The sequence below is a fragment of the Diadema setosum genome, chromosome 12, assembly GCF_964275005.1.
Source record: "Diadema setosum chromosome 12, eeDiaSeto1, whole genome shotgun sequence".
NCBI lineage: Eukaryota > Metazoa > Echinodermata > Echinoidea > Diadematoida > Diadematidae > Diadema > Diadema setosum.
Genome location: NC_092696.1, coordinates 32987993 through 33013899, shown reverse-complemented (window position 1 = coordinate 33013899; position 25907 = coordinate 32987993). Strand labels below are relative to the sequence as shown.

Genomic DNA, 25907 nt, shown 5'->3' with positions numbered 1-25907 from the left:
AGTGATAAAAAAAGTGATAAACTCTATTTCTGCTTCGCCTCCCCTTCAAAAACGTCGAAACCCGATCACAGATTAGGGATGAACCACACTTGAGGAAAATGTAGCGAGGAATGAAAAAAAAAAAAAAAAAAAAAAAAACTACGGGAAGTTTGAAGTACAAGATCATCAGAATTTGTATGACTGTTGCAACATTGATTTCCCATAGCCTCTGGACTCCATAAAACCTGAGAATACCGACGATATTAGTCTTCAACTATTGGTTAGGTCTCATAGGTGAATTCAAATAAAAATGACAACAAACGGCTTTTAGTCCCAATACAGCAAATAAAGTAAATATCCCCAGAACACTCATTGTAGCACTGCCGTTGTTTTGTGTGAATTAATTTGCGCAGATGAGCCCTATGTATAGTAATGTAAAGTTGAAGGAGCTGAATGCTTGCTTTTCGACTATCGATGGAATCGGTAAAATTGAAGCATGTTTTCATGCATGGGTTTCATATAAAAGGTCTCATATAAAAGACGAAAATAACGATGTTTGGGTTATGAAATTTGTTTTTTTGAAAACAAAGCTGAAAAAGTCTGAAAAATCGTTCAAAAAGACCATTTGCGCGCGCAGTTGGAAATTGAGTAGCACTACTGTTCATTGCTCTTACTCAGTCATGAATGAATTATGAATATTGAGTTGTGCATCAAATGAAAGAATAGATTGTATTTTTCCACTCAGTACATGTCATACAGAAAATGTATGATATTGATGGTTAAAAGTTGCGAGGAAACTCGGTTGCGTTTTTTTTTTTTTTTTTTTTTCTAGCACAAGCTTCATAAATTTCCTTTACAGACAGTTGTCTGTACACATATCTTGATTAGCTGTCATGGTAGTAAGTAACCGCTTTTTGCTAGTGAGAATAACGTGTATAATGGTGGCTGTATTAAATTGAAAGCGGTTCACCATTTTGTTCGTGCAATATAATGTTTATGAATGTCTCTTCTGTGCAGACAGAAAGGTGTAATTGGTTACCTTGACGATGACCGTTGGTGCGTGTCACATTACGGCGTGCATGCAATTCCCAGAAAATGCTTGCACTGCGTGTCGATATGTGTTAGTATATTTTCCATCAAAGATCATTTCCCACCCAAAAGGTCTCAGTGCTACACATTTGCTGCAAATAAATCTGCATAGTACGGGCTACTATGTTGAAATATTGGATCCCTTGAGATTTTCGTGCCAAAATTGATTTTTTAGCTAACTTGGTCAATTTAGGGGTGCTGAATCCAAAAAACTTTGGTTCCATTTTTTTCGACCACGTCTTCAGCCGCCATTTTGAATTTCAAAATGGCCGCCACAGTTAACTGTATTTTGACCCAGTTCTCATAATGTGAGCATCATAGAAGGTTCAAATTTGATGCAAAAAGCATGTTTATGATATCTGACATTTTGATACCCCATTTCCTGATATTGTAGATTGTTTTAATACAAATTGAGGGCTGCCATCTTGAAATTCAAAATTGCCGCCATAGCTTAATGTATTTTTACCTCTATCTCAGGTTGTAAGCATTATAGAAAGTATAACTTTGGGGCAAAAAGCATGCTTATGATATCAGACATGATAATATACACATTTTTGTTTTAAATGATGGATCATTTTGGTTGGCGGCCATCTCCAAATTCAAAATGGCCATCATAACAAATATAATTGGGCCTATATCTCATATCGTATTCAGTGTGAAAGGTTCTAACTTGGGGCAAAGAGCATGCGTATGCTATCAGACTTTCTGAAACATCTTTTTCTGAAATGATGGTCCATTTCGATATTATAGGTGGCCAGCTTGAAATTCAAAATGACCACCATACTAGAATGTATATTTTGACCTATATTTCATGTTGTAAACAATACAGAAAGTTCACATTTCGAGCATAAACTGGGCTCATGATGTTGAACATTCAGACGCACTTTGATTTTATCATTCAAAATGGCTGCTTTTCAGCTAATATCTTTGGTTACAAGCAACTTTCAGGTATATAAGTGTTTATGGTGGTGTACATTGTACATTCTTTTACATGTACATTCTTTTACAAACACAGACACATACACATAATTATATACATTCTGTAATAATGGATTATTCGCATTGGCTGCCACTCTTGAAAATCAAGATGGATTTTGACCCATATTATTGGTGATGTAGAATCTTTACCCTGCAAACTCGAACATGCTGGAGAACTTTCATGTAGGAGCTATATGTAAGCCAATTACTTCAATAAATAGTGTTATTATTGCATAGGCGGGAGTGCTTCCTGTAGGTACACTGCCAAGTTGAAATGCACAATGGCTACCATGGGAAACATTCCTTTAAGAGCATTGCATTTGGGTAAAACTTGTGAATGGGAAATCATGTGATTCTGGTGTCAAAGCAAATGACTTTCAAAAGTGCCTCAATAACTGTGTCTGAGTGAACTAGATGCCCCCATTTAGACGACTTGGTTGTAGAGTTTAAATAAAACAATATTAGCCGTGTACTAGAAAATTTATCGGAAATTTACTTAGTTAATTCTTCTAGGCTCATTCCCTGCATGTGTTTTTAAAGTCACAGCACTTGTGTAGGGCTGTACACACTGAAGAATTGGTTCTAAATTCTTGAGAAACAATGACTTCTGCATTTTTTTTGCATATGAACATAAAATGAATTCTGTGGCTACCGTTGGTGTAGGAAGCTCAAAGCATTTAATTGAACAGTTTATGTATATCCACTGGAAATAACTACAATGTACCATATCCCCCTTTGAGTAGAGGCACAAAATAGGTTGTGAAGGTGTACGAAGTTTGTTCTCTGAATGTGTTGTGTCAAAACTCTACGAGAGCAAAGCGGGAGATTGTCCAGGTTGAAGTCATCCACGCCCAACTTCTGGAAGGCATGGACTGTGTCATTGCACACTCTGCATGATTCAAGGCTTAGATAATTCTTCATCCATCTGCTCTTTGAGACATCCTCAAATTGTCAACTTCAGCCTGGCTCAGTTTTGTGGGTTTCTAAGGCATGGGTATGAAACATGAACCTGTTTGAGAGAATGAGGAGAATGCCATAGAAATGTGAGATGAAGAGTGATTGTGGAATTACTTAGAACAGTAGAACTTATAACTTCCTATCATTGCATCGTCCAGTGATGACTGGATAATGACAGGTCTATCAGACTGTTGTACCGGTAGAAGTGTTATAACAAGGTAGTAGTCCTCTTAAGCTTAATGACTTTTGATCCAATCTTACACGGTGTATTTCAATTGCAAGAGCTGAATGTCTGGCCTTTCTATTATTATCATAGACAGATTTTTTTTTTTTTTGGGTTAATATATATTTTGAAATTCTTTCAGATACAAATTCTTAGTACAGAACATGAAAACTTCTCTTTTCATCTTTTTACAGAATATCCTCCTTGAATGTGTCCGATACCTGACTGCCAAACACCGCATTCACCAGTTTGCAGTGACAATTTTTGAGATTACCCTCGAGTGATGGTGTTCTAAATTGTTGAGCAATTCTGATGCATCCAAAGTGCCACAGAACTGAGCTATTATTGTTCCTTTGTGTTTTAGAATCATTAGCGGTACAGCAGTATTAAGCATCTTGGAAATCTCGATAGTTGAGGATGACCCACACAAGGGCAATCAGAAGAAAACTTACGCATTGACATTTTTTATTCATTCTGTGTTATTCCAGAAATACATCCAGCAATTATGAGCTCCCTGATGAGTTGTTTCATTTTGTGATCAACAAACAAGCTTGAATGGGATGCCTGGTAGGGTGACCATTGTATTTCTTGCAATTGCGAGACTTTTCCCTGTTTGTTTTCATTCTCTCGAGGGAGCATCAAGTGTTTGAGATCATCTTTAATCGTATCAATGCTTTGTGCTTTGTACATAATATTCAAAAGCTGGGATTGAATATAACTATTAACGAAGTTCAACGACAGCAAATAATGTTTTGCCTGAGAGGCAAAAACAAATCACATGTACGCGAACCACATACCGGCTTGGCTATTATATGGTGTGGGGTGTAACGCTTACACGCTTGCCAACACTTATGGGAAGTGGTATGGGACCCCTCCCCCCCCCCTCACGCAGTTTTTGCCTCTCGGGATGGCTTGATGACGTCATGGGAACCTCGTCCTTACAGTCTGAATTTATGGCGGCCATTTTGAATGAACAGATGGCTGTTCTGCATGACATGAAAATAAATTCGGTCTAACTAGGACAATTTTGGCAAATTCATCTGAGGCGCTTACCAAAGTATTGTATGTTTTTTCTATGGCCACCATCTTGAATTTCAAGATGGTGGCCTATCTACGTAATGGTCCACAATAGGAAACAGCTGTACTGGAGCGTTGAAAACCACAAGCATGTGCATTACTGAAAATGTGATGCTTCTACAATAATTGAACATGAGATATGGGTAAAAAAGCTTTGGCGGCCATTTTGAATTTCAAGATGGCAGCCTATAAATTGTATCAGAACAATCCGCAATATCAGAAAATGATACATCAGAGTGTCTGACTTCACAACTATGCATTCTGCACCAATTTTGAAGCTTCTACCATGCTCACTGAATGAGATATGGTTGAAAATACTGTTTGCTATGGCAGCCATTTTGAAATTCAAGATGGCAGCCTACAAATTGTATCAAAACAATCCACACTATCAGAAAAAGATAAACCAGATTGTCTCACATCACAACCATGCATTTTGCACCAAATATGAAGCTTCTACAATGCTCACTTAATGAGATATGGATAGAAATATAATTTGCAATGGCGGCCATTTTGAAATTCAAAATGACGGCTAAAGACGTGGTCAGAAAAAATGGAACCAAAGTTTTTTGGATTCAGCACCCGAAAATTGATAAATTTAGCCAAAAAAAAAAAAAAGAAAAATCAATTTTGGCACAAAAATCTCACAGGATTACATAGTAGCCTCTACTAATACGTTACTCTGCATCACAAATCCAACTATGGGTCGCCGGACACGGATTTTAGTTAAGAGCAGATTCAGACAGAGCAGATATGTATAAGTCAAAAAAAAAAAAAAAAAATGGGCACTCCTAATCTATCTAAATTTTGTAAAGAGAGCACATGCCCACTCAGGAAAAGTATGTACTGAGAAAAGAGGCTTTGACGTAAAGTAGGGTCTATTCTAACTGCGACCAGCAGCCCCATACGCACAGCGTAATGGGGGTGCGGACTGTAGCATTTAGGATCATGACAGGGTAGTATCGCGGATAGATATCAACTTAAAATAGAAAAATGTCTTCAATTTAAAGAGTTACAAATGAAGTTGAAGTATTGACAACAGGTAACGTGCAACGTTTGGTTCTGCCAATAGTCCCTTTCTGTTCGAATTGATGACTTAATGTGACTCGGTCGAGAGGAACCTTGAAGAGCTACACTGAATTGACGGCAAGCGCATGCGCACACGACATCTTATCCGGTCGATGGTTTTGAAATGTGTGCACATGTGATGTGTGCGCATGCGCTGGCCGTCAATTCAGTGGGGGATTTCAAGTTCGCTGCTAGTGCTAGTGCTAGTGTTAGCCCTCAAATAACAGCCTAAAGGCCCCCTCACACCTGAGCGAATTGCCTGAAATATGACTTGCTATCCGCTGGCGAAAGGCATTTTTTTTTGAAAAATCGTTTTCAATGGTAATTGATAGTAGATCATATTTACCCTTCGTGTTTGGGTTCGTACACCTTCTGAACTAACGTTTGCGATTATTCAAATTCGCACGGGATTTTTGAACATGTTTGAAATTTCCCGACAAATTGAAAAATCGTCTGTCATTTGCTTGAATTTGCATTTCTTATTTAGTCTGCGGTAATCGTTTGTTTATCGTTCATGTGCTATTGTCACGCATAGTCCCTCATTGCGCTTTTGCCAAGGTGGACCGATCTCGAAAGAACCCTAAGCGAAGCAACACGATGACTAGATATGACTTGCGCATAGAAACGAAGATAACTATGACAAACGGATTTTCGCTTGCCATCTTCTATGCGAAGGAAACCGAGATTGACTTTTATTAAATTTGAATAGCGATGCATACACGAAGGCAAGTCTAAGAGATACTATGACAAACTATGGATTGCGAAGTGATACGAATACAAGCGAATGACCTGACGAAAAAAAAAAAATTGGCGAATGCTGAGTTGCTCTCTGTGACCAGCCACTCACCACTCTACTCATATATAAACATTCCACCCGAAAGTTTCAAAGCTTCGTCAGGAAAATGGAAGATGCAGCCCGCCTCAGAGTCCAGTATTCACTGGCAATGGCTCAGAATGAAGTTATACATCAGCAGCTGAACCTACACCAGTTCATCAGAGGCCGCTTCAGATGGAGACGAGGCTTCAGACGACGTATCTGGAGAAGGACGTGGCTGAACACTGCCAGAAGAAGGGCTTTTGGAATGTACGCCCAGCTGTTGCTTGAGCTCCGAAGAGAAGACCCTTGGACTTTCAAGAAATTTCTCTGCATGCCCCCCTGAACTCTACAATGAAATCCTGGAGAGGGTCAGAGCAAGAATCAGGAGGCAGTACACCTGGTACAGGGAGCCGATGGAAGAAGGTCTCAAGTTGGCAGCTACTCTCTGTCATCTTGTGTCTGGCACCAAGTACTCCGACATGCAGTATGGGTGGAGGGTGCCTGAAAACACCCTATCTGTAGTGGTCAGGGAAGTGTGTCAGGCCATATATGACGAGTATGCAGATGAAGTCATGGCAGCCTCTTCAACCCCTGATGGATGGAGACAACTTGCTGGTGGATTCTACAACCGGTATCCCCACTGTGTGGCAGCTATTGATGGCAAGCATGTAGCCATCAGAAAGCCTCCTCTGTCTGGCTCGCTCTACTACAACTACAAGGGCTTTTTTAGTATAATCCTGTTGGCTATAGTGGACAGTGACTACGAATTTGTCTGGTGCGATGTTGGTGGTAGGTATGATACAAAAGGGAAAAGGGGGTAGGTAGAGTCAATTTAGGGGTAAGTCAGATTTGTTATCACCTCACCTCTATTGTTACTGTTTCAATATTTATTTTTTTGCTAAAATGATAGCAGTTGGGGCAATTCATCTCAGTTTTTGCTTGATACCCTTTTTCTTCTTCAAAAACATGCTTTAAGAATAATTGATAATGTTGGATATTTAATTCACACAAATGATCTTTTGTTTCGAAGCAAACATCTAAAATTGATTGATTTGTTTCATTATAATGTTGGTATTTTTATGTATAGATTTTCAATTGATGAGCTTCCTGACATTTTTGCACATATATGTTCATAACAAATAATTCTCTTCATATCTACTCAACTCGTCATCGTGATGACTATCACCTTCCACGTACTCGCACAATTTTTGCGAAAAAAAACACATTTATTTCTTTATTTGTTTATTTATTCATTTTTCTTTACCCAGGGTAACCCCATCAGTGGTTTACACACTGTTATCCTAGAGGGCCCTGTAACAGAATGACAAAATATAACAGTTCAACAAACACAAAATAAGAAATCAAGGACATTCCTTTTTACATCATGACATCAACACAATATCAATACTCTGTATAAATAAAGAAATACAAAATTAATCCTTGGCGATAATAATACACAAGCTCATATTATTTGAGAAAAAAATAATACCTTAACATTAAACAGGAATATCCAAAATACCCGAATTCTACCCCAAGTGAGATATGTATGCTGTTACGAACGCTTTATGAGAGGTGTCGTTTCGGACTTCAGCGGGGAGCTGATTCCAAATACATGATGCATAGTGTGAAAACGATTTTTTTTTTCCTGCCTGAGTTTTAACCTGTGGAATTATGACACCATTATTACTTGTGTTTCGTGTACGATATGAATGTATGTTACCAAAGGGGCGTAATGAGTTCTTGCACATATTCGGGCATGTTGCCATGAAGTGTCTTAAAGACTGCTGTACAAGTGTTCAAACGCCACCTCTCTTCAAGCGTCATGAAACGTAACCTTCCAAGCACCTGTTTGGTTGGCACTGTGTGATCCACTCTCCTTACCACTCTGGCAACTTTCTTGTGTTGTTTGATAAGCACATCTTTAAGGGTTTGTCAGCAGTTTGACCATGCACAAGAACAATTATCAAAATACGGTGGGATTAATGAGGTTGCCAGGATTCTAGCGCTACTTTCGGTTAGGTACTTCCGCAGGCGTCTCAGCAATGCGAGTCGTGTGGCATTTTTTTACAACATTCTTCAGCTTGCTTTTGCCATCTTTAATGTTTACAGTGCAGTCTTTCGTGCGTTCCCTCTGCCTTTGCCTATTCCTTTCATGTTGCCTGGGTGATTTCTCTGGTCGCACTGAAATCTGGACGGACCTGGTCGCTTTCATACTCCCCGTGGAGCGCACACACACACGCACGAGAACGCCTGATCTATATTCTTTCGTCTTCGTTTCCTATCGCACGCCATATCAAACCATTGCTCATTTTTCGTTCGTCTTATCGGGTCATATCAACCCTTCGCTCGCCTTTACTTTAAGAAGTGATCCGAAAAATCGTTATCCTTCGCATGTCATATTTGTCCTTCGCTTACCATTCGTTAATCATATTTGACTTTAGTTAATAATCGGATGATTTGAAGGCAATTTTATTTGAAATCGTTGTATTTGCGCGCATTTCGTGCGTTTTTCCCATTCGTCCCCCTTCGTCCCCCTACATTCGCTCAGGTGTGAGGGGGCTTTTAAATAGAGCTCCAACACCGATGGTCAGATTAACGAGGCGATACCGATCAAAATTATCGATCACCAGCACTAGGTGTTGGAATCGCACCACCGCGAAGTCCGCGCCGGGAATAGCGCGACGAATAAAAGTGATGACGCATAGTTAGAGTCAAATATAAAAAGATGTAGCCGTGACTGCTTAGTTTTAGACATGTAACAAGGAACACTGATTGATATTGCACAAATTTCATCCCTTCTTTAAAGCACAATTGTCCTAATTTTGCTTTTAGGTTCAGATTTATAAAACCATGTCGAGAGTGTTCGTGTACGTTACGTGGGTGACTACTTCATTTTAGCATAGACTTTGCACGTAAAACGTGCGTCTATTATGAACGTGAATATGAGTCTCGCAGGGCAACGCTAACACCAGCACCGAACTTGAAATGACGAAAGTGATAATCCCTAGGGGCTAATGTTAGTCAATGGGGAAAAAGCAGGTAGATCGCTAACACAAACGTCATAATTTTGAGGTCAACTCCCAACACCGACGTGGTTTCAAGTTCGGTTTTATCGCCGGTACTAGTGCTGAGATAGCACTACCACTAGCACCGAACTTGAAATCACCCAGTGGTCTGCAGCTTCTCTCATGTTCCTCTCGACCGAGTCACATTAAGTCATCAATTCGAACAGAAAGGGACTATTGACAGAACTAAACGTTGCCCGCTACCTTTTGTCAATACTCTAACTTCACTTGTAAGTCTTCAAATTGAAGACATTTTTTTTTTTTGATTTTAAATTGATATTAATATCCGCGATACTACCCTGTCATGATCCTGAATGCAACATTCCGCAGCCCCATTACGCTATACGTATGGGGCTGCAGCTGGTCGCAGTTAGGTCTATTCAAGCGCTTAGTCTTAGCAAGCAGTGGTCTGTGCAAAGAATGGGAAAAGAAAGTCAGGACGTAAAACTTCATAGCAACAACAAGGAAGAAAATTTTAATTGTCAAATTAAGCTGATCAAGCATATTCTATCAAAACATTTTATCTATATGACTAATTCTAATTTTCAAATCAGTAATAGTATTCGTCCAAAAGTTGATAGGGTTGAAAATGAAGAGAGTGTGAATTTTTCAAACAAAAAAAAAAGGGGCCATATTAAAGACATAGCTAATCACACTCTATTCTACAACAACCCAACCCCCCTACAAAAAAAAAAAAAATAAAAAAGATAAAAACGCAAAATATTATTATCCAAAAACTTTGGAACAATGTAAAAGAGGAACTGATCTTTCAAAAATTATTAGAAGAAAAAAGATTTCAAGATGGGCAAGGATAACCCCTTCACCTTGTCACGATGTGGTTGGGTATAAATCGTTCATGTGAAAGTTCTCCTGATAATGTCATCAGCCCTTTTACACAAAATACAAGTTCATGAGAGTTTACACTATACAGGAAGAAAGGGGGCAGTCAACCCTCTTGCCTTTACTACATCAGGGGCAGGGGTGAAACAAAGGGTAACTCACACTAAGTGCAGACCGCTACCAGAAGCTAGAGTTGTCTTGCCAACTGTTCACCACTGGGAGGACAGCCCAGAAAAGCCAGATATTAAGGAATTGGTATGGATACTCACACCTAGGATGTAGTGATCAACTAACGCCCACTAAACGGTTGATAAACAGTTAAATAAAGAGGCCAGCCTGTACGAATGCACGATTGTGTTTAGGTTTGAATTCTGGGTTTCTTTTAACATTCTATGGTCCATATTAAACCTGCAACATGGCCAGCTGTCCGATAACTTGGTCACTCCTACAAGACCAACCCACAAAGTTCATTTTCTCTGTTCATATTCAACGCACAGCTCGTAGGAACAAACCATGTTTTGAAAATGAAGGGAGAAAATGGATAATGGGTGAACCTTTGTGGGAGTGACGAAGTTATCAACAACATGGCCACGTTGAAAGGTATGGACCATGAAAGATTAGAAGAAAGCCTAAATGCAAGCCTGCATTCATGCAGGCTGGCCTGTTACTTGACCACTTTCGTTAAACTGATCTCATCCACCCAGTGAGACATTCATTGCTGCTTCATGTGACACTCAAACTTGGAAAAAGGCACTTTGTTATTGTTGTCTTTAAAGTTCATGTGCTCAGTCATGCATGGCATCTGCCAACATAATTAGGTACCGATGGAAAGAAAAAGAGTTCATCTTTTTTCACAATTAAAACTGAGCTCTCCATAGTTGAGAATTATGAAATAGTAGCACTCCAAAGTTGGATTACCTCTTTTTTTTTAACGCACTGTATAATACTTAACGGTAGTTAAAGTAATATTCCCTTCTTTTGAAATCGTGTTAAAAAAAAAATACCTGAAATTATATGACAAAGTCACTCAATTGGCCGGTTTCTATAGAAAGTTTTGTGAACCATTTCACCTACTTCTACAATAAGATAACCTATTCAATAAATCCATTGATATACACGTATTGGTCACAAATAGGCAAATGTAGTTAAGAAGTAAGTTTTGGAAAACAAAACGGGAAGAAAACCCAAGACAGTTAAAAGGCGGTGCAGCGATGGACGGCGCCCTGTAACATAATGGTGATGGAGAGCGCGGGCACATGGAATTTCATGCCCTTAGTGAAGAAAGGAAATCTTAAGGCTTTAATCTGAAGAGAAATGTGGTCGCTCCTTTTGTAAGAACATTTAATTGTAAACTGATATAATAAACTATTTTACTGGTTGCAGCTTTTTTTTTCAGATATATTTTCAACGCAATGCCTTCAAATAGATTTGAAATCACAGTTTATAACAATACTTTTTGGGGTGAAACGGAACTGTCAAGTGGATATTCTCCTTAGATTGAAAAGACTCCAAGTGACTCCAAATTTTGTCCAGTTGAATAAGGACCGTTGATTCATTAAAACCTCTTTTCTTCTGCTATTGGAAATTATTTGAATTGTCTTGATGGCTAGATCCTAGTCATTGTTTAGTGTAGGATTTAAAGCAGTAGTCAAGATCAGTTTTGCTTCATGAATAATTGTTGTATTTTGTATGTACCTTGTGAAGGGGCAGTTGTGACGGTTATGTCATGTTATCTAACTGAGTACTATTTGGTTTTGCTTTGCTGCTAGATGTGAGTTTAATTCCTACTTTAACTGCATGATAGGGACAGGCGAATTACGCGATTATTTCAGTGGGGTATTACTCTGCATGGTCTCAATGCTTCCATATTCTGTGGTATATAGTTACTTCATGTAACTAGTGATCGTGGATAATAGCGTTCACAAGAGGGGCTAATAGTCAACAGATTCTGGTCTGCTGTTACAGCTGGTTTTGGGCAATTCCGCAAAAAATGTTACCTTTCCTAAAAATCCTAAATCTGCAATAATTTGAAAAATACATCAGCTACAGGGACAAGTTTAGTATCAAATGCTAGAACTTGTCAAGTTCTTTCATTTGAGTGGTATTTTGATACAATTGAAATGTATTTAGGCATTCCTTTCTTAAAAAAAAAAAAAAACATTTTTGGGCAAAATTTGTCATAATTTTTGTAAAAACACACAATCTTTGACTCTCATTACTCCATATTCAACAACACTTCAGCCTTTGTTTCAAAGTAGTTTATGGTTAAGAATGACCCCCAAAACTTTAATATTAGCCTAGTCTGAGATACGAACTGTGCTAAAGTATGAATATTGGGACTTTGTAATGTCGGTAACGCTAAAAATGTAATGTTCGTAACGCTACATTTGTGAACCTGTAGAGTAAATGTGCTGAATGTGTTGTACTCAATTATCAAGCCACAACCTTAACAGGACCTGAACATTCATTTCAAAAAATTCCTTTTACTTAATGCTATGATTCATACATTTCTTAAAATTTCCGAATGGAGGTGAATAAGCATGTCGAAAAAATGTAATGTCCGTAACGGCAAGCATTTTGTGTAATATCTATCAAACGTTTTATAATAGCTGATCAAAACTCAGACTGATAATATTTCAGGATGATTGGGTTAGAATAAACCATGAATGGATTCAGAATGATTATGCTGAGTTGTTGAAAGAAGCCAACAAAGTCACAAAAAACATTCTTTAAATGTAATGTCCGTAACGCTGGAACTGCCGTTTTGCACTTCAATGTCAATGCGTGTACATAACGAGTACGAGGAGTCCCACGGATATTGCATTGTGTGGATAAGTTTGCATTGGTTGCTATGGGCAACATTGTGCTGTTGTTGGATTGCACTTATTGTAATCACTATAAAAGGTTTTCAATGTTGTTCTGTGGGGAAGTTTATGATTGCAATTTGTACTCCTATTTGACAATGAAAATGCTGTGGATGGAGATGTCGCTGGCTGGTGGTGCGACTATAGGTCTAGTGATGCCTGTTTATTGAGAAGTGTTGTGCAGATTACAGTTGACAACAGTCAGACAGTATTGCTCTGGTGAGATAAAAACGAAAATCACAACATACAAGAATTGCAGTCAGAATTCACCCAATTTTGAAATGTTCTATATGCCTCTAACATTTCCTCTTTGCCTACCCTTCCTCTCTCCGTACACGTTGTGTTTATTAAATATATTATGCTTGCTATTTCTTTTTTTTTCTTGTCAGTGTCAGAGATACCTTCCTGAATTTTAGCCCTATGCTGTAAAAAAAAAAAAATGCTCTGATCTTTTCGATGACTTTGTCGAGCTAATATCTCTTGTAACAGGTGCACATTTAGAGGAATGATTTATTGCCTAAATCAAGTAGTGGTAACATTTGAAGTAATTATTTTCTGAAATTATTAATTCTTTACAGATAACTGCGCTGGGATGGAACTTAAAAGCATGCCACTGTACATCGTTTGTGCGTTGCTGCTCGTCTATTTAGGTAACACGTCTGATATTGTCACACTTTTATTATTCTGGTAACATACTCTAACCTAATGTTGTGTTTATTCAATAAAAGGTATACAGTTATCATTGTCTGCAGAAATTATCATAGATGTGACCGTGCATCACAAAACCAACCAAAAGTCACACCCCTTGATTTGACGTGAGGAGTGAAAAAAAAAAGTGAAATGGTTCAAACGAGTTTGAGTTTGAGTTTTCAAGATATCTGAAAGAGCTATCCTTCTACATTATTTGTAAATTTTTGCCCAGAGCGCTCATCATAAATTGTCGCCAGACGACAATTTTTGACGGGGCGACAATTTATGTCGCAACATTTGTCTATTATTGGGATTATGCTTTGGTTGCTGCAGCCTCCTAATTTATTTGTAATTCGGGAAAGTGTTTTGGTATCATTTCTGCTGCATCTTGTGCTTCTCGCTCCTTCTTCAAAAGCCGATTTTTGGGGGGTGTTTTTTGTATTCTTTTTTTTTTTTTACTTTCTTGTCCTTTACAAGAACAAAGTACCGCTGTGTTTGAAACGCTCTGACTTCTTCTAAGCCAGGCTGGTTCTTAACTCTCTTTCTTTCATCTATAAGCTGCCATGTTTTGTGGCTAATCCATTGCTCACGTCGTATACCCCTCAGTTTACCAATAGCGTCGTAGGCTGTTTTGTGGACACACTGTATAGTCCTTTCCCATTCTTCATCAATGCTGTCGAATGCCCTAAAACTGCAAACCTGTCTTTCAGTTCTAACTGGAATTTCTTAGATGTAGTTCAATCTTTCAGGTTTTCAACAACGATCGGCCTGTCTGCTCCCTTCTCTACCTTGCGTTTGAGTTTCAGACGGATTGTCTCAGTCAGAAGGTATTGATCTGATCCGATGTCTGCCCCTCTTTTGACTCGTACATCTAGCAGCAAAGGTTTCTACCTCTTGCTGATGCAAATGTTATATATTTTCATTACACGTCCATCCTCCCGGTGACAGCTATGTCTTCTTGGGGATGATTTTGTGTTGGAAGAAAGTGTTCCCTATGCTTAACCCGTTTGTACTGCAAAAGGAGATTAATCTTTCCCCATTGTCGCTGTGGGCTGGCGCAGCTATTCCATGAGGTCCAATCGTCTGTTCGAGACCTCTTCTTTCCTGTCCTCTTTTCGTTGAAATATCCCATCAGTATTTAAATGTCGTAGTTTTGGATACTTTCAATTAGGTCCCGAAGAGTACTATAGAATTTATCTTTCTCGTCATCATCTGCATTTTCTGTGGGCGCATATGCCTGGATAATAGTAGTTCTCCCATGTCTGCTGCATTATCTTGCTGTAATAATTATATGGTTTACACGTAAATTACTTGGTCAAGTTTCTCACATTGAAGTAAGGTTCTTGCGTTCCAGGTTCCAAATTTTGTAGTCTTTTTTGGCAGAGAGAATTTAGCATTTCGAAGAGCTGACTTCCTTTCGGCTTTGGTCAGCCTCTGTCACTGGCACTCGTTGGATTGTGCTGTCATCTCTTTGCTGGTTATTCGTAGTTGTGATAGCAATTTCTGTTGTTGTTTCTGTAGCGTTTGTAGTTTTTACGAGGTCGGGTTGCTGGCCCAACGCTCAACCCTCCTCCTTTTTCATCCTGGGCTTTGGACCAGGCAACGGCGGAGTTTAAACTTGATTAAAAGCCTTGAAAATTGTTATGTATAGATGGAAGGTATGTAAAGAGTTTTAAATACCTCGTAGACCCTATTGTAACTTTTAACTAAATGCACTAATTCTAAAATATTTGATATCAAGGGAGGCATAACATGATTTTCCATGACACCACATATCGTCGGTCGCATTGCGAACCGGCGAATGTTCGAATTTGGGTCGATTTTTCAAAATTCACTTTTTTCCATTTTTTGAATGTCCATACCAAACTCTATCTATCCCCAAAATATCAAATCGCAAAATTCACGAAAACACCTATTTTTGGTAATGACGAATTTTCAAAATGTCCAAATGCTGCAAATTGTGACATTACGAACCGGCAAATGTTCGTATTCGCCGGTTCGTAAAATCCCTGCTCAGACGGTAACACACGTGAGGTATGTGGGGCGAATCGAGGAGCTTGCGAGGCCGCGAGCGAGGGCTCGTCATCACCATCAGTCCCATGCACTCGGAATTGTGCTGGTATGTATCTACTAGGTGCATTTTGTTGCTCATTTGTTATTTAATCTTCTGTTTAAAAACAAAAATAATGAAAATCGGGGCAGGTTATTGTGTGATCATAAAATATTACATCAGAGAAGTAGAATTGCTCGACAATATCATGTAAAAAGTAGCTTGCCTGTGTATTTCATTTCCTTTTAGATCCTACACCTAGCCACCACAGGGGTCCTTGATTATTCTTGGTCAGAGATAAAGCAATCCTCCCATACAACCCTGATGCATTTTTTTTTTAACTAAAGCATAGTAGAATCTATAAACTGAAAAAAAAATCGTGTACCAATTGCAAATACCCAGGTTGAACTGTAAATAGGCCCTAAGTAATAAATGATTATCATTGTTTTCAATAAAGATTCATATGTGACCCGCTACAACAAAATGATCCTAAAGTCGGGCGAGGTCGATTATTTGAAAATTGCATGACAAAATTCCCTAATCTTTCTGCTTTAAATTGATATATAACTCATGTTATGGAAATAATCGGCTGCGGAGATATCGATGTTTAAAGGAGAGCATGTCGAGACGTCTGGGAAATCACTGTTTCGAAAAAAAAACGCCCTGAAAGTTTTCCTTGCGACGCAATCGCGATCAAGGGACACGCAAGTTAGTTTTCACATACGGACAATAGAAGGTAAACCCTAGCAATTCCCGAAATGCTCATTCAAGCACAGCGTCGGCCGTCTCCTCACCGACCAATCAGTGACCAGGATGCCAGGAGAAGCGGCTGGGCATAGCGCACCCCGCGACTCCACGCTCCAGTCGACTTGGCAGTGTGCGAGCTTCACGCTTCGGTTAGCGGCAAGCAGCAAACTGACCAATGAGATCACTCCGGTCGTTGTTAGATGGGGAGCCTATCTGTGGCGCTCAATCCAAATTTTCGAAGCAGTTTCTGCTTCATTGAAACGCCAAAAAACATGGCCCAGAAAAACGCTATTTTTTGGTCTTTCCTTTCATCATTTTGCTTCAAAATTTCGACAGATGATAGAAGACATGTCAGACTCCAATAATACGTCAAAATCAGAAAATCGTAAGTTTTGACCAATTATGATGCTCTGACTTCAAACTCGATTTTCACGGCTTCGACCGTGCGCGACTTTAGGACCTTTTTGTTGTAGCGGGTCACATATTGTCGCATTAAAAAAAATAGTATTTAGGCCCTAAGTAAGAATGAGATTGCATGATGAGACTCTGTAGCGTTTAACAGTGTTAAGTGTTATAGTTACATAGCTTCCTTAAGCATGAAAGAAAAGCTACTCTGGCCTTTACTGTCTAACTATAGATCCATAAAATCATAAACAGTAAATTTATATGCTCTAGAGGTTTATATTCACCGGTACAGTACTGGTACTTATTTCGATTACCGGTACAGATATCAATGAACTTTCAGAAAAATTAAACGAAGTTGATTACCGGTAGGGCGGTACCGGTACTCACAGTTTTTTTTTAACACTCATGTACAAGTATAAGCCTATTCCAAGGATTTTTATTCTATGTAAGTTATCCTATTTGTGCCCTGATAACACAGACATGATTTTCCTTATTTATATCTTGGGGATATTTCTAGGAGCAGCAGGCCACTACAAGCAGCAGCCGAGTCCCCACAAACAAAGGCAGCACCGCTATCATTACAACTGTAGCAGCTAGCATCCAAGGAACATCAGCAGCACCTCTCGGCGCAGCAGCAGCATTAGCAGAGCCTGTAAAGTGTAACTGTAGCAGCTGAACTTCTCCATACAATTGTAGTCGCGAAGCCTCAACATGCTACAGTAGGCCTACCGACAGTACTATTGCAACAGAGCGTCTACGTATGCTACCGTAAAACTCTACATTTGTAGTAGCATGATCCTAACTTCGTAGCAGCTGAGCCTTTCAGACTGTAGCAGCAGAGCCTCTACGTACAGCCACAGAGAGTAGTGGTGATGAGGATGTTTTTCCTTCTGCCTATATAATGGTAAGTTTGATTCATAACAAGTGATTATGGTACCGGTACTTGTGGACCATAAAGTGTACCGGGAACCAGGTATTCACAAACATTTCTCTGTTTACATATTATATGTAGGTGAATGGAATAGGTCATTTATTACTTTCAGTGGAACAGATGATTGGACAATACCATGTCATTTGACAGAAATCACTGTTTTGATATCTGGAATGTAATGTACCTTTACTGTAATGTTGATCTTATCTAACTCTACTGTCAAGTATCTTATGTAGATATTAACCTGGTGAGGACAGGCTGATGTTGATATTACAAGCTCTTCCCTAGACACCTGCTTGAACATACATGGGGCAAGTTTCTAATGGCCTTACTGTAATTATTTCATACATGTTTATCTATGTTGACTGCTACTCAATGTAGTAAAAGAGAAAAACAAACAAGCACTTCTGTGTATAAGATTGTTAGGTTTTTATGTGAAAGCCATCACATTTCTAATCAAAGAATGTGTAGCAGTTATCTTTATTTACCTTTGCCAACCCCAAGGGGTAAAAGCTCGACCAATAGCATCTGAATTACTATGCCCTTCAGAGATCAGCAGACTTTGATGACAATTTGCATTTCAAATAGGTATGCTGGCTGTAGCTATTTTCATTTTGTCTCACAATATGTCGTAGTTGATTGCCTGTAAAGAATTCCCTTTTGTTATTTGTTTTTTTCTTCTGAAATTGTGCTTTAGCTCTAAGAAATACTCTTCTTCACATTCTCAAACTTGCAGGTACTTGTAATGTTTTATCACATAGTGTATGAAACAACTGTCAAATTTCTCACTGAAATTGTCCATACAATTTTTTGTGTGTTTTTGTACCACCGTAGGCATAGATGTTCTTGTCAAGTGGAAGAGGGATGGTTCTATGAATCCTGTCAGCTCAAGTGACCTCTATCATGCTCAACGGACCAAACCGAAGCAAGGTTCCTGCGTACATATGAGAAGTGAAAATGGCTGGTGGAAAGGGAGGGTGCTTCAAGTCTTCAACATGCCCATGGATGGACGTAGGATGTCAGATGACGAGGGCATTCCTCTTTCTGCCTGAGGTAATTTGAATACATAGTTACTGATTTGTTCTACATCAATAAGTTTATCAAGATATATTATGTCTTTTTTCATTTTAAACTATGTAGAGATTTTTATGCATAGTATCATGTAGGTACAATGTACTTTCATTGCATTGCACATTTCAATATAAATGTTCAATTCTGTGTAATGAATAAAACGAATGTTACCCATTGCAGTTTGTAATGACTGTAGGATGCTGAAGACTGTTAGCTTTCCACTTCCTTTCTTTAAAAGTCTGATATTGATTATTACTTACAATGTATTATATCAACGTCTCTTCTCAGTCCCAAAACAAAATCAATTACTGATAATTTGCTTTATGTGCATGTAATACACTGTAGATTCTAGTGTCCATGATAGATGTTTGCAAGTTCATGTATATCTAGTATAAATCTTGTTGATTCTACCCTCAGGATTGTCACATAATTTATTCATTGATGCATTACTTAAAACTTCCCCAGAAGTATCGTTACTTGCGACAGCAGTAGCAGAGCCTCAACGTCGATTTGTAACAGCTGAGTCCCCAGAAACATCAGCAGCACCGCTTGAAGCAGCAGCAGCAGCAGCGGAGCCTGTACATACAGCCCTAGCAGCTGAGCCTCTAAGTACGACAGCAGTGGTAGAGCCTCTACTTACCACTGTAGCAGCAGAGCCTCTATTTGCAACTTTAGCATCTGCACTTCCAGGAACATCAGCAACACTGCTAGAAGCAGCAGCAGCAACAGAAGCAGAGCCTCTACAAACAACTGTGGTGTCCGCATTCTAAGAAACAACGCAGCAATGTTACCTTTGAAACTGAAGGTAATTCAACTGGAGTTGAGAAGTTCAGGGCACTGTATAACTGCTGTTTGTATTTCTTGCATTGTCTGTCTGTGTGGTGTAAATTCCTAAAAAAAAAAAACAATTATGAGCCAAAACTTAAATTTCCAATAACAAATGTAAAATAATCTAAACATGTGATAAATACTTTGATTATCTTTTTTTTTTCTTTTATCTTTCACTCTTGTAAAAAAAAAAAATTGTGGCAGGCAACCTGTAAAATTTAAAGAAAATAGTTTGTCTTCTGCAAACAATAGTTAAAAAAAAACAGTAAATGAAGTAACAATTATTCAACCAGACTTGGCAGTTTCATCAAATTTTGTATTTGTTTTCCTTGCATTAGGTGTACCTGATTTCAATTTGAAAGCAGACTAAGTCCTCCACTCCTTTAATTTTCTTATTTCAGATTACAAAGAATACTGAACCTTGCTGGATGATGGAAAACTGTTAAATCTCGAGAAAGCAATGTCCCTGTCAGACATTGAAGAACCAATTTTGATGGTAACCGGACACAGTCCAGAGGAATAGAAAAATGTTTGCGAAGTGTAATGGAAGTACAGCATATTCATATGCCGTATGTATTTTATACTGCCCCCTATCTAGTCTTGTGGGTATACATCTGGTTGTATTTACATTATTATATCTAGTGCACTAACTGTTGACCAACTTTCCTAAAATAAAGACCATTTAGGCAAACTACATGTTTCTTGTAAGGAAAGGAAAGGGAATTATTGGTGAATTTCTTGCTCATAATGCCTTGTACAAATATAGACTTGTTGCATGATCAAGTTTGTAATACTTTCTGGTAATTGTTTTATCTTCAGTGTTACATATTTTCTACATGCTTTCAATAATTTCAACACAGTTTCACATAAATTGACCAATTTTGATCACTTCGGGAGGACCTTATTCAAATATAAAAGAAGCAATAGAAATAAAGTGTAGTGTTCCAGTATGTATTCCATTTATTGTCTCTTCATTGCAAATTTGGAAACTACTGCCATTCAGGCTTTTGAAGGAGTGGAAGATAGATGTCAGTGCAAAGCCAGAAGATTTTCATGTGGAAGAATCTGTAGGTACTGATATCAGTTCTATTCCTGATAGATCTTCAGTTGTCATGGAAAAATTCATGGAATCTAAAACAGAATTGTCAAAGAAAAGCTGAACAGTGGGGAAGCCTACAAAAAGTCAGAAATGTTTGTAGATGGTAAAACACATTTTAACTATCAAAGATGTGATTCAACACGTAATCATAAATCTTTCGGCTATGATTGCCTCAGTGATAATGACAGAATGTCTATCAGACAATATTATCATGCCTTGAAAATTCTGGTCCTAGAAAGAGAATGGCTAGCCAGACATGTTATTAACACTTTGTCATGTTGTCCCCCATCCTAAGGACAGCAAAAAGAGACAAATGACGTACACTACTCTCCTCCCATCAGTCCAGTAGTTGGTAGACTGTTAAAGTTTGTAGACTCGTGTTTATAAACACATTGGGTATCACTTTCATTAATTCAACTCTGGGCAAAATTACCTTGTGAAGTGTGAGGAGAATGGTACACTTGATCATCTTATTGCACTATTTGTGACTAACATGCGTACTACTGTAATACATTTGTGAAGTCGAAGAAATGCAGAACTTCTCACCAATTTACAGGTCAGATTACCTCGTGAAGTGTTGGGAGAATTTTGTATTTTGTATGTTATTGCACCACTTTTATAGTGGTCAGAACACAATTCTGAAATGCAACAAATGCCTAACTTCTCATCGATTTCCAAGTGAGATTACATTGTGAAGTATCATGGAGAATGTCACATTTATTTTGTATTAATTGTAATACAATATATTGTAATAATAGTGTACAATGTAATTATTGTGAGCTGTCGAAATGCAAAAAAAAAAAAAAATCACTAATTTACAGGTTATATCTGGAAGTTTGAGGAGAATGCTTTTTTTTTTTTTGTAGTTACTGTATGTAATTATGAACACACATGTGGTATGGTGCATTTTGAATTAATAAAATGCAGAATTTTTCACAAACTTGGGGACTGGTGAATAGAAAACAAACAAAAGAAAAGAACAAGAGAATAGAAAAAAAGAGGAGTTAGAGAGACACAGATACCTAAAATTGGGAGAACGAGGTGATTATGACTGCTTTGTAAGAGGGTATGTGTGTGTGTGTGTGTGTTCGAGTGTGTGTACTGGTATGTGCGTGTATAGTGTGTGTTTGTGTGTGTTTGTGTTTACATGGGTGTAATTATATTCTCTCAATATTGATTGTGAATTTACACTTTTTTACAGCCAGCTACCAGGCACACTTTTAGTACTCATCCAGTAATCAATAAATACCCATTGCACAGTTTGATAACATTACTGGCATCAGCAATTAATGTGTACAGAAAGTAGGTTGTGTGTGTGGGTTCGAGTGTGTTTACTGGTTTTGGTATGTGCGTGCATAGTGTGTGTTTGTGTATGTTTGTGTTTGTATGGGTGTAATTATATTCTCTCAATACTGATACTGGTAATGAATTTAACACTTTATTTATAGATAGTGATAGGGCTGCCAACATTTGAAACTAGTTGAGAGTGAGACCCCCATTGTCAATGCTATGATTTAGGAGGCAAAATGAGTGAGATCAATAGAAATGCATGCAAATGAAATAAAGTTTTAGAGTGAGAAAGGACCAAAATGAGTGAGTCTCACTCTCAATAAGTGAGAGTTGGCAGCCCTGCAGTGACTACCAGGCACACTTTAGAACGGTACTCATCCAATCAAAAACCCATTGCACAGTTTGATAACATTACTAGCATCAACAATTAATGTGTAAAAGTACAGGTAGGTGTTATATTTTGAGAAAATAACTGTGGTGTTTGTTACACTTTCCTAATGTCCATGATTATGATACAATTAACATGAATGAACATGAATGAATCACAATCCCACTACCTAGAGCGGCGAATGTATACATTACACTGTGCGCGTACCACCTAAGCGTGTGGAATGTGTTATGATACGCGCCATTTTATGTTACATTTGCCGGTTCGTAATGCGCACTCGCTGAAGTCCACACGTATTGAGCATGGACTTTACGAACCGGCAAATGTAAACATTTGCCGGTTCGTAATGCCCGCTCTTTAGTACACGATATACGTAAAACGCTGAAATGGGGGGTTTTACGAACCGGCAAACGCACTTTGCATCACTACCACAGAGCCCCAGGTGCGGCTACAAAGTAATATTTAGTATCAAACAAAGCAGAAAATTCCGCTTTCATCACTCTCGTAATATTATCATCAATGTGTGGTTATAAGACACGTTTTTATACGTTTAAAGAAGTCCCGATTCTTTAAACACGATTATCTCGTAATCGTGTTTCCGCGCAAATTCGAACATTCGCCGGTTCGTAATGCGACCGACAATATTCAAAATTATTATATTGAACGTAAGGTATAGACCGGTTCGAGCGACTGTTCATGGAAGTGCACCCTCTTAAGGTGACGCCATAACTGGGGGCCATCCACACCGGGTCGGAAAGCGCCGTGCCGTGCGTGGCAAGGGTGCCAGCGGCAACCAGTGCTTTTACCATCCGGCGCCAGCCGGCCAGCTATCTCTGGCAGCGATCGACGAGTCTGGCTTTGTGACAATTGCATTTTTTTTTTCGCTAACTAATTGTTAGAATTCGCTGTCCAACAGTGATTAGCGAAATTCATGAAAAGTAGACAACTTATACCGTGTATGAGCGAATGAGTAGGTGACATACGGCTGTACATAGCCAAAACTTGAATTTAAAGGTAAATATCGGTAAGATCCGTGAGTATTTGTAGACTTTATTTCTATGGCGATGACTTGGGTACTTGCGTGTAAGCCCCACATATTCACATTTGTGTAGGAGAATGAAAACCACTGGGGAGAACTATGGCTAGCCGCAGGCAGACGTCTTGCGAGTAAGCCTAGACTGTTGAGAAATTACCTGATATAATTGAATGCAAATAAGGCAAGAGTATCAGACTAGACCTATTGATTCTAGAACCCTACATCCTTTATCATTATCGGTTGCCGCTAACTTCAGGCAAACGTAAGTAAACCAAACGGAATAAAGATCTAGGCGTTTCTAAAGCGTATGAAGTAAATTAAAGTCGCCTGATGTCAACAACCAAAACTTCTACTGTTCTACGTCTAAGTAACATTGCAAAACATTGTACTAACTCTGCCCCCCCCCCCCCAAGGAAAAACGCAGTATCTAACATTTTTGGCGATTTTCACTTTTTTGCATAAATATAGTCAGTGGGCAATCCTTCTTCATATGACATATTCAGATTTTTGAAAAAAAAAATGTTTGGAAAGCTACTTTTCCGTAACTGCCAAACGCAGTATCTACACTTAACTTGCACTTTCCCCAAGGAAAAACGCAGCATCTACATGATGAATATTTCCCCAAGGAAAACGCAGTATCTACAAAGCTAGTCTTAATTACCAGACACTGTTATTTATTATGTGAATACTTTGCCGGTTGTTCTGTAATTTGAACGTAAATTACTTTCTTTAGATATACTTGCTCAATAACAAGACATAATGTTCAAAATATCTAACCGAAACAATACTGATTAGTAAATATTTTGGTGAGATCGTGATCCTAATATAAAACACAGTGTGTGATTAAGACTAACCGAGTGCACATTAAACAATACAGTACAACACTGACAGCTTGCATATAAGCTGCACTGAGCATGCAGTCAGCACAAGGCCCGGCCGGCTAGTCAGCATACAGTGTGAGTGTGTACTTGTCTTGGATTAAAACAAAATGTTGTCGCGGGGAAAATTACTCGTGAGCCTAGCCCTCAAGAAAAATTTATCTGCAGATAATGAGTAAGTAATTCAAAACTATTTCAATATTGAAAGAATAAAGCCGATCGTTTGTCACACGAAGCGAGGTGAACACAAATGCATGTTTGTCACACGAAGCGAGGTAATGTTAGAGTTCTAAACACAAATGCATGTTTACCTCGCTTCGTGTGATTATTCAGATCAGCTTTTCTTTCATATTCTACCTCGATGAACATCTTCCGTAGGCCCTACTATTTCAATATTAACTTGTTGTGAAGTAACTTTGATAGGCCTAGACCCTTGTCAAAATTCCTCGGGCTCCAGATCTGAAAGTTTCGTCGAAAGGCAATAGACCTAGATCTATTTGTGTTGTATCGGATAAACGTCGCGTTTAATACTAACGTGTTTTAGGCCTAAGTTCAAGTCTTAGACTTGTCTAGACAGTAACGTTTGAGTCTTGCGTCTCTTTTCTAACGTTAGACTTAACGTTAATCAGAACTTTCAGGGTCCGTATTCCGAAAGTCCAAAGAAAGATGTAGTGTAGGACTAGAATAGGCCTACTCTAGGGCAGGCCTGTTTATGATACTAAGAAAGAAGTCTAAGACTAAAACTTAACCACTCAGAATCCTATTCCTAAGTCTAACACCGCTAGTGAAGTGTCAATGTTCAATTATCTACTCCATACCATAATATTGTCTTATAATTACATCGACAGCAATCTAGTTGAAAATAGATTATGTGAAAAATAGGTAGGGGCCTACCCACGGTAAATGGACAAAATAGAGACAGTTAAGAATAAGTTGTATTTTAATTCTTATCGGATCTAGACAGTGTCTAGACCCTAGTGAGACTGGGTTGCGTAAAATGCATGCATGATTCCATGCTGCATGCTACAACTTAGCTTTAAACAAGTAAAAAAGTTACATTACAAATTTACATGACATAACAAACTTAGGTTCAATCCAGAAGGAATAGGCCAAGAGAGCGGATGTCACTTCGATCTAGACCGGTTCTAGATTTATTTTTTTTTCTAATTAAAGAGGCCTGTCTCGTGTAGGGCTTAGACTAAACCTTCTGCAGTTCTAACGTTAGGCTATTTTTTTTTTTTTTCTGTGAGTATCGTGCATAGCCTGAGGCTGTAGACTCGTGTAGCCTGCTACGTAGCCAGCCTAGAATAAACGATATAAAAACTAGACCTAGTCCAGATCGACCTAGGTCCAGACATCCGATTTAGATTTATTTTGGTCTAGACAGACTCTAGCCTAGACTGTACAGATCTAGATCTCGTATGATGCTAGTTAGCGGCTAGGCCATGTAGCATCACATTATAGCCCTGGCAAGCTTTATATTTATAAACGCGTAACGTTACAGCAAGCGCCAGTCAAATAACGAAACTCCAGACGACCT

At 38.6% G+C, this 25907-nt stretch overlaps 1 protein-coding gene across 1 annotated transcript; it reads left to right on the top strand.

Moving 5' to 3' along the window:
- Nucleotides 1–6598: 6598 nt before the first annotated feature.
- On the top strand, nucleotides 6599–7006 carry LOC140235896 (uncharacterized). Its single transcript, XM_072315888.1, has one exon. It carries the CDS (start codon nucleotides 6599–6601, stop codon nucleotides 7004–7006), a length of 408 nt encoding a protein of 135 aa, XP_072171989.1.
- The last annotated feature ends 18901 nt before the right edge of the window (nucleotides 7007–25907 follow it).